This window comes from Sciurus carolinensis, chromosome 6, assembly GCF_902686445.1.
Source record: "Sciurus carolinensis chromosome 6, mSciCar1.2, whole genome shotgun sequence".
Lineage (NCBI taxonomy): Eukaryota > Metazoa > Chordata > Mammalia > Rodentia > Sciuridae > Sciurus > Sciurus carolinensis.
This window is the reverse complement of record NC_062218.1, coordinates 138,664,465-138,678,145: the sequence shown is the minus strand read 5'-3', so window position 1 is coordinate 138,678,145 and position 13,681 is coordinate 138,664,465. Positions and strand designations below refer to the sequence as shown.

The 13,681-nt window shown below is 33.2% G+C and overlaps 1 protein-coding gene across 9 annotated transcripts in view; it reads right to left on the bottom strand.

The window, feature by feature from the left end:
• Positions 1-13,681, bottom strand: part of Rapgef6 (Rap guanine nucleotide exchange factor 6) — a 212,625-nt gene that overhangs the window by 117,936 nt on the left and 81,008 nt on the right. For all 9 annotated transcript variants that reach the window (XM_047556030.1, XM_047556031.1, XM_047556033.1 and 6 more), the window contains exon 5: positions 10,562-10,631. In XM_047556030.1, the coding sequence (XP_047411986.1) occupies positions 10,562-10,631 (70 nt within the window). The remainder of the gene's footprint in view (positions 1-10,561; positions 10,632-13,681) is intronic.

Here is a 13,681-nt window from a genome sequence, read left to right as displayed (position 1 = left end):
TTATTTATATATGCCTCACACATGGTAGACAACTGCTCTACCATGGAGCCATAACCACAGTCCTAGAATTATTTTTTGATACTGAAGTTAACCTCTTTAGGTTACTATGAACTTTTGACAGAATACCAATAATGTCTGCTATTTCCTTGCAATTAAAAAACAAAAATCACTCTAAGACATCGCCTACTCTACACCTATTATAAGTAAATGATTCCTGGAGGTCTATATCCATTTAGTGGTAGAATGGTGCCTATTCACCATAACTTGGGCTCCATATATACTAGGAACAGTTGTAAGTACTTGGTCATCACTGCTTTTAAGCTTTTGTAATGTAAACAGTCCTAAGAATAATACATTTTTTGTAAGTACTTAAAAAAAGTCTACTATGGTCTAATATATTTTATTTATTTATTTAGGTAATTACTAAAAATCCTACATGATAGGATAAGACTTAACAAACCTAAACATCAAAGGAAGCAAAAATGAGACAAGGTGCAGGACAATATAAATTAACAAACATGGGGGCTGGGGAGATAGCTCAGTCGGTAGAGTGCTTGCCTTGTAAGCACAAGGCCCTGGGTTCGATCCCCAGCACCCCCTCAAAAAAAAAAAAAAAAAATTAACAAACATGGAAAATACAAGGATGCAGAAAATAGTGAGCATGTATTGAAGACAGCAGGGAAGAGGATCTGGTGAAATTTTGATCTTAAGACTAGTGCCTAGGTAAAGAAGGAATGGAACAGATTTCTAAACCCCACTACATGCTTTAGAGTCATTCTCTGCTTCTTTAGCTTCTATTTCATCACCATGATCAACTCAAGCTGGTAATCCCATCTTCATTATCACCATCCAGTAGGTAGCTTCATATTAATCTCTTTCTTCAAGGTGCTGCCACTCTGCTCCTCTTTTGATTTACTCTTCATTTCCCTTTCTTGGTTGCTCCTTTTCAAAAAATTTCTAGGCTTTCCAGTAGGGAATCCACTTTTTTTGTTGTTGTTCTTTGTTTGCTTTTGCTGTTGTTTTAAAATCTGTGTCTGCTCCTTCTTAATGAATTGAAGATCATTTTCTTTCAACTTTCCAGACTTGGAAGAAGATCCCTGGTATCCACTTTTATAACTGAAGCCTATTTGCCTTTTTATGATGTGTTTCCCATAACTAGTGTTTAGAAATCAATATAGTCCAAGCAACAGGAGGAGGAGGAACACTTGTTGGGTAACTGTACATCCTCTCATCATAATCCTGTTGAAAGTCATATTCCAAAATGAGAGGAGACATACAACTCTTCTATCAAATCATGTCACATTGCTTTTCCCCACTTCACTTTTGGCTCTTCAGCCATTCAGTATCTAGAACCTGGTTCGCAATCCTTCTGCTGTTCTCTTCTTCTACAACTGCAAGGACATCTCTCATTAACATGCTAAGAGAAGGCAATGCCCTCAAAAGAGCAACCCACAATTTTGCCATAATATGAGAAGATCACTTCTATATCAACCTTGATCATAAGAGTTGATATCCCCAAAGAATACATCTTTTTTTCCTGCTCTTTCCTTGCTTTCTGACATTTTTTCCCCCTTGCTTAAATACACCATACAGAAGGTTCTTGCCACTGGTTTTAGTATTGGTGATTCCTCTATACACATTACCAATCACTGAGAGAAAATTTTCTGTCTTTGTTGGGTTTCTGCAGATAACTTAAATAAGGTTACAGAAGTTTCCTTCTCTTCATGTTCATGGAGCGAGGATTTGTCCTATTGTTAAACAACACCGTCAGCCTTCATATGTGATGACAAACTTACCCCCACAAAGTAAAAAAATGTAGCTGAGGATCAAAAAAATATCGCTCAAGCTATGTTCCACTAACATATATTTCAAGTGAGTTATAATATGGTGGGGAGGATTCAATTATGAAATCTCTTACTCACAGGTTCTCTGTGGAGAAGATGACTACTGCTAGAGGTTGGCAACAGAGCTGCAACCACTCAGTCAGTATTCATCTCTTAACAAAGCCTGTTTTTTTACTTTATTATTTAATTGACAAAGTAATTGTATCTATTTATGGGATACATAACATATAAACACAAATTACATAATTTTATATTAAATTAATTTTGTTTTGTTGGTGGTATTAAAACTTTCCTCCTTTTTGAATTGTTTTTAATTATATAAAAAGATTTACATGGCTCCATTAAATTGTTCTTCTTTCCTCTTCTAGTTATTATTATTATTTTTTAAGTTTTAAATCTGTGCTTGGGTATTTTTTATGTTGTTATTGTAAATGTATTCTTCATTTTGGGGACATGTATATATCATAGATTAGTTTCCTGATCCTTATGTTTAAAAAAAAAAAAAAAAAAAAAAAAACCTTCCTGGGATTTTGTTGGGGATTGCACTGAATTTTAGAAGAATTTTTAAGGAATTTGTATCTTACAAATATTGATTCCCTTAACTGATTTTAGATCTAAAGAAGATCTAAAAAATGTTATGGTTTTCTTTCTAGAGGTTTCCTGTGTGGAAGTCTATAATTTTTGTTACATTTATTCTGATGTACACAGATCTTTTGATGTTTATAAAAGGTATATTTACTAAATTCTATTTTCTTTTAGTGCTTATAAATAGAAATACAGTTGACTTTTGACTGTGAACAAGAATCTAGTAATATCCACGAATAACTATTAATTTCAAAAGTTCACATTTACGCATTTTTGAATTTTCTACATGCAAATCATGTCATTTATAAATGATAGTTTTATATTCTCTTTTTCAATCTTTTTTCCCATTTTTTACACCATATAGAACTCTCTTGTCACTGGTTATAGTATTGGTGAGTCTTCTATACACATTACCAAACACTGAGAGAAAGTTTTCAGTCTTTGTTGGATTTCTGAAGATAACATAAATAAGGTTACAGAAGATTCCTTCTCTTCCTGGTTTGCTCGAAGCCTTTCAAATCATGGTTTTGAATATTTTAAAATGTCTTTTCTGTATCTATAGAAATGATCATCTGACTTTCAGTTATACTGAGGTACTAAATCACATTGATTTTCAAACCTTGCAACTCTTAAGAGTAAGTTCAAATTAGTTATGATGTTTTATACTAGTTGGAGATTTGATCCCCTATTAATTTTTTAAATTTATTTTTGATTCCTTATAACCTTCCCAACATACTCCCACTGAAAACACTGACTTTGTAATGCTGCTTTTGCATAATGCCCTGGTTGGGCTTTGTGATCAAAATTAAACTGGGCTCATAAAAGAGGTTCACTAGTCAAGTTTCTCTATTTTATTTTATACATTATTTCTTCTTTAAATATTTGGAAAAATTCATCAGTGATGCTATATGGGTTTAAATTTTTTGATAGAAATGTATATAATCAGATTTATTTTCTTTTAAAGATAATGGTATAAGCAGATTTTCCTGTATGTGTGGACTGCTTTAGTTAAATTGTGTTTAAATTTTAAGGAGCTGGACTACCTCAAATTTCAAAACTAGTTGGTTTAAGTTTTTCATAGTATCCTTTTAAAAATCTTTTCTTTTAAACATGTTTGCTGGATCTACAGTAGTGTATACACTCTTTCTCATTCCTATCATGAGTTCTGTGCCTTTTTTGTTCCTGATTATGTTTCACAGAGGCTTATCAATTTTATTAGTTTTCTCGAAGAACCAACTTCCACCGCCTTTGTTGCTTCTATTTAAATGCTTTTATTAGTGCATTGTAGTTATACTTAATAGTGGGTTCATTCTGACATAATCATACTTGCATGGAATTTAATTTGCTCCATTTCAGTTCCCAATGCCTAGTCTTTCCCTCTCTTCTTCCCTCCTTCTAGTCTCCCTTCCTCTACTCTACTGGTCTTCCTTCTATTGTTTTTTTTTTTTTTTTAAGTTGTGGTTTATTGATAATACATAAAGGTGGAACTCACTGTGGTACATTTATACATGTACATAGCATAATTATGTCAAATTCATTCTACCTTTCTCCTCCCCCTCAATTTACTTCTTCTACCTTACTGATCCTTCCTCTATTTTCTGGGAGTTGTCCCTACCCCTCCACCCCATTTTCCCCCCTTACTTTGCCTTAGCTTCCACATATGAAGAAAACATTTGAACCTTGACTTTCTGAGTCTGGCTCATTTCACTCAGTATCTTCTCCAGTTCCACCCATTTACTGACAAATGTCATCATTTCATTCTTTTCTGTGGCTGAGTAAAACTCCATGGTGCATATATACCACATTTTCTTGATCCGTTTGTCTGCTGATGGGCACCCGGGCTGGTTCCATGACTTGGTTTTCTGGTGAACTGCACTGCTATAAAGACCGATGTGCCTGTATCACTACAGTGTGCTGATTTTAGTGGTTTTTGATAAATACTGAGGAGAGGGATACCTGGGTCATATGGTGGTTCTATTCCTGTTTTTTTTGAGGAATCTCCATACTGCTTTCCAAAGTGGTTATACTAATTTGCAGTCCCTGCAATAATGTGTGAGGGTATCTTTTCCTCCACATCCTCACTAGTATTTGTTATTTGTGTTCTTGATCGCCATTTTAACAGGACTGAGATGGAATCTCCGTGTAGTTTTGATTTTCATTTACATGATGGTCAGAGGTATGGTACATTTTCTCATGTATCTGTTAGCTATTTGCAATTTCTGTTCCAAGAAACTGTTCAGTTCTTCTTGCACATTCATTGATTGGTTTATCTGTTTATTTGGTGTTAAGTTTTTTGAGTTCTTTATATATTCTGGATATTAATACCCTGTCAGAGGAATAGCTGGCAAAGATTTTCTCCCATTCTGTGCCGAAGAGGCTTTTTAACTTGATACCATCCCACCAGTTTATATAAAATATATATATATATATATATATATTTTTTTTTTTTTTGTAGTTGTAGAAGGATATCATGCCTTTATTTATGTGGTGCTAAGGATGGAACCCAGTGCCCCACCCGTGCTAGGCAAATACTCTGCCACTGAGCTACAGTCCCAGCCCCTATTCTTGGTTTTATTTCTTGAGATTTAGGGGTCTTGTTAAGGAAGTCAGTTTCTGTACCACTATGTTGGAGTGCTGACTCTATATGATTCGCTCTATTTTAAGTCTGTTTTTATGACAGTGATTTTTATTTTTTATATTTATCTTTGTTATTTGTTGGCTTCCCATTTCTATGTGGTATGCTGTTCTTTAACTTCCTGACATGGATATTTAACTCACTGAACGCATTTCATCTTACAACATTAAGGCTCAAATGCACAGCAAAAAATGCTTAAGCTGAATTGTATACATTTTGGAAATCCTCTCCATTCAGATACAATATTTTCTAATTTTCCCAGTGATTCTTCTTTGACAAGGGATATAAAGGATACTTCTGAATTTCAAAAGCTGAATTTTGTTCTAGTTATGTTTTATAATTGATTTCTTAAATCGAATTTCATGATGTTCAAAACTAAACTGAAAAGTTTTAAATCTTGAAATTTTAGGGGACTTGGTAATGTCTCATCATATGGTCAATATTCCAAGAGCACTTGAAAAGTATTCTGTTGCTGACAAGGCAGTGTTCCCTATGTATCTATTAAGTAAAGTGTAAATGATCAGGTCCAAACTTTCAGTATCTTTTATTCTTGATGTTTGCTTTCTCAGCTGTTTTCAGACATACACTAAAATTTCCCACTGTAACTGCAGGATTGACTAATTTGCATTTTACAAATGACAATTTTTGCTTTATGCATGCATGTTTTATTTTACATTTATTTATTTGCAGAGATGGGGATGGAACCCAGAGTCTCCCATATACTAGGTAACAAATGAGCTACTGCCCCAGCTAAACTTTTTTTGGCAGTACTGCAGATCAAACCCAGGGTCTCCTGAATATGAGGTAAGAACTCTACCACTGAGCTACATCCCTGAACTTTTTGTTTCTTTTGAGAGGATCACGTGACATTGTTCAGGGTAGCCTTGAATTTGTGATCTTCCTGCCTCAGCCTAAGTAGCTGGGATTACAGGCATGTATCACCACTCCAGCTCCCTCTAATAATTGTAAACTATGCATTTAGATTGAAACAAAGCCTTGACTTAGGTTCATTAGATCTAGTCTTTATTATTCTCTATTCCACTTATTTCTGGTTTTATTTTTATTATTTCTTGTGTTTTATTTTGGCTTACTTGACTGTCCTTTTTATGTTTAAAATTTTGGGAGTATAATCAGTTTATTTCTTTCATTTTGAACTGATAAGTGTTTAGTGCTATTCATTTTTCTCTGACTGTTTTAGATGTATTCCATATATTTTGATATATGGCACATTTTCATTGTAATCACTTTGCAAAGTTCTGTAATTTTAGGTTGTATTTGTTCTTTGACAAAAAAAGTTTTTAGAATTTCCACATAAAATGGTCTTTTTGTAGTAATTATTACTAATTATTTAGTAATAATTTTGACTTTCATTGTGCACAATCACAAACTGTTAATATATTTACTTAAAGGAAATAACCTATTCTTTAGTGCATGAAACAATATGACCAATTTTCACAACTGTGCCATGTGCACTTTTTTGTCTGCTTGATTTATATTTTCTACCAAGAACAGAGGATTACATTCACCTACTTAGTAGTTTATATTTCATTGAATCCCCTATAGATTTTGTTTTACAGAGAAGGGTTCTGCGTAATTGGATGCACAGATATTCAGGTATTATATCTTCATTATAAACTATGACTTTTAATGTTGAAAATATCATTCTGTGCCACAGTTAATGCTTTTGGCTTAAATTCCACATTTTATGCTATTAAAATTACCACACTTCTCTCGGGTTCTTACCTGCTTAGTTGTACCACTATTCACTGCTTTATTGTAGACTTCTCAAATCATTAAGAGTATCTATTATAAAAAATACATGGTTGGGTCCTATGTTGTGACTTCAAATTGAAAATCTCTCTTTTAATAATAAGTAGCTGGGATTGTAGTTCATTGGTAGAGCACGTGCCTGGCATGTTTGGGGCACTGGGTTCAATCCTCAACACGTTAAAAAAATAATAGAGTGAAGGTACTGTGTCTATCTACAACTAAAAAACATTAAAAAAAAAATAAAGCCCATGCACATTTACTATTATAACTAATATTTTGGGTCTCAATCTTGTAATAACATTTTATAATTATGTATATTTGCAATATTTATCATACTATGAGATATGTATTCTTTGCTCTTTGATTATAAAAAATTTTTTTTGGTATTTAGGAACACCTTTATTTTCATTCTAGTGTTTACCTTTTTTGGTTTAATATTTTTTGAGGCTCTTTGTCCTGTCTGCTTTTGTCTCACACAATTTTTAATTGATACATAATTCACATTATCATAAAATTCACACCTCAAAAGAGGGCACGAGTTATTGGTTTTTGATATATTCACAAAATTGTACAACCATTGCTACCATTTAGTTTTGGCACATTTCATCACCTTGAAGAAACCCTACATCCATTTGTATCCTTTTCCCATTCCTCTCTTCACAAACCCAAGTAGCCACTAATCATTAATCTTTATGAATTTCCTTATTCTGTATACTTCATATAAACAGAAACAGGTAACAGGCATCCTTTTTATTTAGCTTCTTTCATTTAACATTTTTGAGTTTCATCCATGTTGCAGAAGGTATCAATACTTCACTTTTTTTTCTTTTTCCTTCAATGCTGGGGGATCAAACCCAGGGCCTTGAACATGCTATGTAAGCATTCTATCTCTGAGATACAAGCCTCAGCCCCACTTCCATTATTATTATTTTTTTTTTTTGGTGGTTGTGGTGGTAGTGTGGGGTGTGGGGTGGGTATTGAACCAGGAGCACAGGACCACTGAACCACATCTCCAGCACTATTTTGTATTTTATTTAGAGACAGGGTCTCATTGAGTTGCTTAGCACCTTGCTTTTGCTGAGGCTGGCTTTGAACTCATGATCCTCCTGCTTCAGTCTCCTGTGCTGTCGGGATTATAGTCATGTGCCACTGAGCCCGTCCCCACTACACTTTTTATGGTACAATAACATTCTTTCCTATGAAGATAGGACATTTTGTTCATTAATTTAACCAGGTAATGGACATCTGGGCTATTTTTTCCTAATATTATGAATAATGTATATATTAGATTACGAGATTTTATACAGACACATGTTTTCTGTTCTACTGAGTATATACATAGAAATAAAATTAATGGGTCATATGGTAATTATTTTTAACTGTTTTGATGAAAGTCAAACTGTTCTAATTTGGCTGCAGCATTTGTACATTTCCATCAATGTTATAAGGCCTCTAATTTCTCCACGCCCTTGCTAATACCAGCTATTGCCTATCTGTGAAATCTTATGTATGAATTATGATTATTTTCAAGTTTGACTATTTTCAAGTCCTCTGTCTTCCAGTTAGGATGTAAATGTGGTTTGTGTGTAGATTTCTTTTATCCTTCTTAGAGTTCTACATTGTTAGGAAATTTGACATTGGAGGGAAAATTTGGGAGAAAGATAGTTAAGTGGATAGAACTGCTTTCAACTATCCAGAGGAAGCCAGATTTAAAAATTAAATTAAAATAATTAACTAATGAATTCTATAAAGCAATACGGTTTAAGTTAAATAATCTTGTCTCGAGGAGAGACTTTAAACATGACTCTAAACCAAAATTCACTAGGAGAAAAAGAAAAAAAAAATTGACACATCCAAATAAACAAAAACAGTGACAAAATGAATGTTAGATATGGAGCTGAAGAAAATGACAAATTTACAGCCTTTTAAAAATAATGACTTTATAATGTGACTGATTAAGATGACTAATCTATCATGTAGTTGCTGGGATTATAGGTATGTACAAGGCACAGCTCATATTCAAATTTCATCAATTATGCCAATAGCATTTGTTATGACCTTCACACTCCAGGATTTAACACAAGATGAAACGTTGTATTTGTTATTTTTTCCCCCTCATTTAGTTTAGAACTTGACAGTGGGATATTTAAAGAATAGGCCAATTTGTAGACTGTTTTTCAATTTCATTCATCTGATATTTTCTGATGATTAGACTCAGGTAAGCAGGGCTAGCAGGACTATGTGGCAGAGGTGGTACTCTGTTCTTCTCAGTGCATCACATCAGTTGCATGACTTCAGCTTGTGCCCGTAAGATGGTGTTAATAGTAATTGCTGTTATGGTAGTATTTGCTATACATTCCCACCAGAAACGAGGTAATTTTTCTCTTTATAAATGATTTGTGGGGTCATACTCAGAGATTACAAATGTATTCTGTTTCTCATCCCCCTGTGACCCACTCTGTGGCATTTATCAAGGATTTTAACTTAATCATTCCTTCACACTACTTGTTAGTTGGCATTATCTTGTTAGGAAGAACATTCTCTTCTCCCTAATTTGTGAATTTTTTGCTTTCCACAGTTTCAGTCACACACAGTCAACAAAAAAGGGTGAGGTGAGTATAGTATCAGAAATTTTGAGAAAGACCACAATCACTTTTACACACTGCATCTTTATAATTGTTCTATTTTTATTATTTTGGTTAAACTCTACCTAATTTTTAAGTTGAACTTAATCAACAGTATGTGTGCAAAGGAAAAGACTCGGTACATGTACAGGTTTTGTACTATCCATTGTTACAGGTATCCCTTTCAGGGTGGGGTGTGGTCTTAGAATATGTCTACCAAGGAAAAGAGTAAACTATTGTACTGCAGAAGATATAAACTAAATAAGACATAATTTTTGCTTACTAGGAGCTTAAATTCCAGTTGTTTTTATAAAACTTAAATGACAGTTCACTTATGGTTATGATCCAGTTGGAAGAAGAGAAAACTATTTGAAGATGTTAATCTGACTATAGTATCATGAAATGGAAAAATGGTTAGCTCTGAACCCTGATATTCATTAAGAAATCAACCTTAATTCTTAAAAGTTCAAATCAAATTGGAAGACATGATCATCTGCACAAAATACTAGTATGACAATGCATCCATTCAGCACATGGTATTTTCTAGTAAGGGCATCTCAGAACAATGTAAAAGTGAACTGTTGTTCTTTATTCTTCTAATAAAAAAAAAAAAAGAGGAGATGAAGGGGGAACGGAGAGGAGGATGAGGAGGAAAAGGTGGGGGAAGAGGAGGAAATAAACAGAATTATTAAAAAGCAAAATATTTAGATGCAGATCACCTCTGGTGTCTGCTTGTAAGACTTAACTTTCCTCTATCCCTACCCCTTTAGGGCACATTATTTGGATATTCAAAGTTTACTGACTAAATTTAATGAGAAAGAAGATAACATTTGAAAAAAGTCATAGTATCTTTCCCCAAACCGTTAATTTTCTTTCTGATAGAATGGGTAAAAGAAATTAACAAATTTGGAATATGTTATATATAACTGTATCATGTTTCATATTCTCTTAAAAATCAGAAAAAGTTGGTACATGGTTCTCAGGCTACTTAAAATCTCTGGCAGGTCATAGCAATGGAACCTTCCGCAGTGTTTAAAGCCTACTACATTTGAAGTTGAAACTGAAACATATAAAAAAAATTCAGCATTCTTTAAAGTTCTTACCACAATCATTTCTGAAGGCTCTAATACAAGACAATCACATCCTCTTTTTCCTCCAAACTGCTTACCAAAACTATAAAAACAGAAAAACAATTTCTTTAGCAGACGTCATAAATAAAGTATATCAATATAGGAAAAAAACAAACATCAAAAAAACCCTGAGATATAACTGAAAAATTGATTCTTTCTTAATTTATAAGATTTTCTTTAAAAAGTTAAAAAAAAAAAAAAAGGCCCACACAAAACCACTTTGCTCTTAATTGCCCATATATAACAGGTCTCAATATAGTTCTATATGGAAATTTTAAATTTCTGCCTTTTACTATTCCCTAAAATTAGACAATACCTGCTTAATCTCAATTTTGAACATGTCAATACATACTGAATGAAAAGGGAACCATACTTAATAAGGAGTGATATCAAAATTCTGTAATGTTTGATAAAAATATTCCTTACACAATAGATATTAAAAACTTTAATAAACATTAACATTCATGTATATAAAGAAATGTACCTAGGCACAAAGATGAATTACTTAAAAAAAAAAAAAGTGTTACAGCCACAATGCAAGACGAGAAGTCTAATAAAGCCTGACAATCTCAGCAGAGACAGGAGTTATGGGGGTGTGGGTGATGAGAGAAAGATGCTTTGAATTACTAAGAGAGAGTATGACAGAAAAAAGGGAAGAAAGGGGAAAAGAAAAGAGGGGAAAGGAGGGAAGAAGAGTAATAGAGAAAACAAACATGTATGAGTGTGAGGAAGGGAATGCACTTTGGAGATCTCTTTAGAAAGATTCCCTTGAATCTTTGGGTGACTTATGTACTGTGAATGTGTGAGCCAAAGCAGAACACATGGGGCGCAATATATTTCCTTAGTAACATGACATATTGGTCCTATAATAAAGTAATGCTGGATTTATTCAAATTTAAAAAGCTCAAAATAATCAAATGCATTACAATTAGCTAAATTGTATGTTAAAACAAAGCCCAATACTAACTAAAGAAATATAACAAAAGCTCAAAATCAATGATATAAAACAGTCACAATGTCCAATACTCATAAAAAGGGGAGGGGAGGCAAGAAACAGGAAACTATAGTCCAATAACCAATAAAAACAGACCCAGAAAATGTCAATAGGTAAGGATATTAAAACAGTCCTTTTTAAGTAGGCTCAATATATTCAAGAAAGTAGAGATAGATATGAATGAGAATATATAAAAAAAGATTTTCTAGAATATTATAGCATGTCACATGTGCAAACACATAAGGTTTGCCTGTTTCACTCTTTTAGCAATGTTAAAATTGGTGAGCAGCTTCAGTCAGTGCCAACTTGATCTACCCATTACAGAAGTTCCTCTTAATCTTTCATCAGTTTTAGCATTCATTTTTGATTCGTACTTACATACAAAGTGTTAGGCTACTGAAATAGCTTTTTATTATTCTATCATTCTTACTGAATTTATCAAATGGTACAAAAAGAAAAATTCTCCATTTACTTCTTGAGCTTCAGGAACTACAGTTTACAAATGAGAAGCAGAATAAATACTTCACAGACAGTATGGCTGTATATAAAATAAGAGTTCATAAGATACCAGAAATAAGAGAATTTAGCAAGAAGGAGGGATACAAGCTCAATATCAGAGAAGAAAAATCATTTTATTGTATATTACCAACAAATTATTTAAAAAATAATTTTAAATTCCATCATAGATAATAGCTAAAAGATAAATTATCAAAATAATACAAAACCCCCACAAAACAACAAACCAAAAAACTATAAAACAAGATACATCAAGGAAAGAAAACTTCAGACCAATATCCCTGATGAACATAGATGCAAAAATTCTCTAAAAAGATAATGTACCACAATCAAGTGGGGTTCATCCCAGGGATGCAAGGTTGGTTCAACATATGGAAATCAATAAACATAATTCATCACATCAACAGACTTAGACAAAAATCATATGATCACCTCAATAGATGGAGAAAAAGCATTTGACAAAATACAACACCCTTTAATATTCAAAACACTAGAAAAACTAGGGATAGTAGACATACCTCAACATTATGAAAAGTATATATACTAAAGTCAAAGCCAACCTCATTCTAAATGGAGAAAAATGAAAGCATTTACTCTATGGGAACAAGACAAGGATGCCCTCTTTCACTACTTCTATTTAACATCATCCTCGAAACTTTAGCCAGAGCAATTAGAAGAAAGAAATTAAAGGGATATGAATAGAGAAAGAAGAACTGAAACACATCTAGTTGCTGATGACGTGATTCTATATTTAGAAGATTCAAAAAATTCCACCAGAAAACTTCTAAATTAATAAATGAATTAAGCAAAGTAGCAGGATATAAAACCAACACCCATAAATCAAGCATGTTCCTATGTATCAGTGATCAATCTACTGAAAGAGAAATTAAGAAAACTACTCTGTTCATAATAGCCTCAAAAAATAAAAATACTTGGGAAATCAATCTAACAAGAGGTTAAAGACCTCTACAATGAAAACTACAGAACACTAAAGAAAGACTTTAGACTTTAGAAGATGGAAAGATCTTCCATGCATCTGGACAGGCAGAATTAATACTGTCAAAATGGCCATACTACCAAAAGTATTATACAGATTTAATGCAATTCCTACTAAAATCCCAATGACATTCTCCATAGAACTAGAAAAAGCAATCAGGAAATTCATTTGGAAAATGAGACCCAGAATAGCTAAAGCAATCCTTAGCAAGAAGAGTGAATCAGAAGGCATCAAAATACCAGACCTTAAACTATAGTACAGAGCCATAGTAACAAAAATGGCATGGCAATGGCACCAAAACAGACATGTAGACCAATGGTACAGAACAGAAGACACAGAGACAAACCCACATAAATACAGTTATCTCTAAAGAGAAAAAGGTGCCAGAAACATTCATTGGAGAAAAGATAGCCTTTTCAATAAATGGTGCTGGAAAAACTGGAAATTCATATGTAGTAAAATGAAGTTAAATACCTAACTCTCACCCTGCATGAAACCTAACTCAAAGTGAATCGAAGACTTAGGTACTAGAACAGAGACCCCCACCTAATAGAAGAAAAATAGGCCCAAATCCTCATGATGTCAA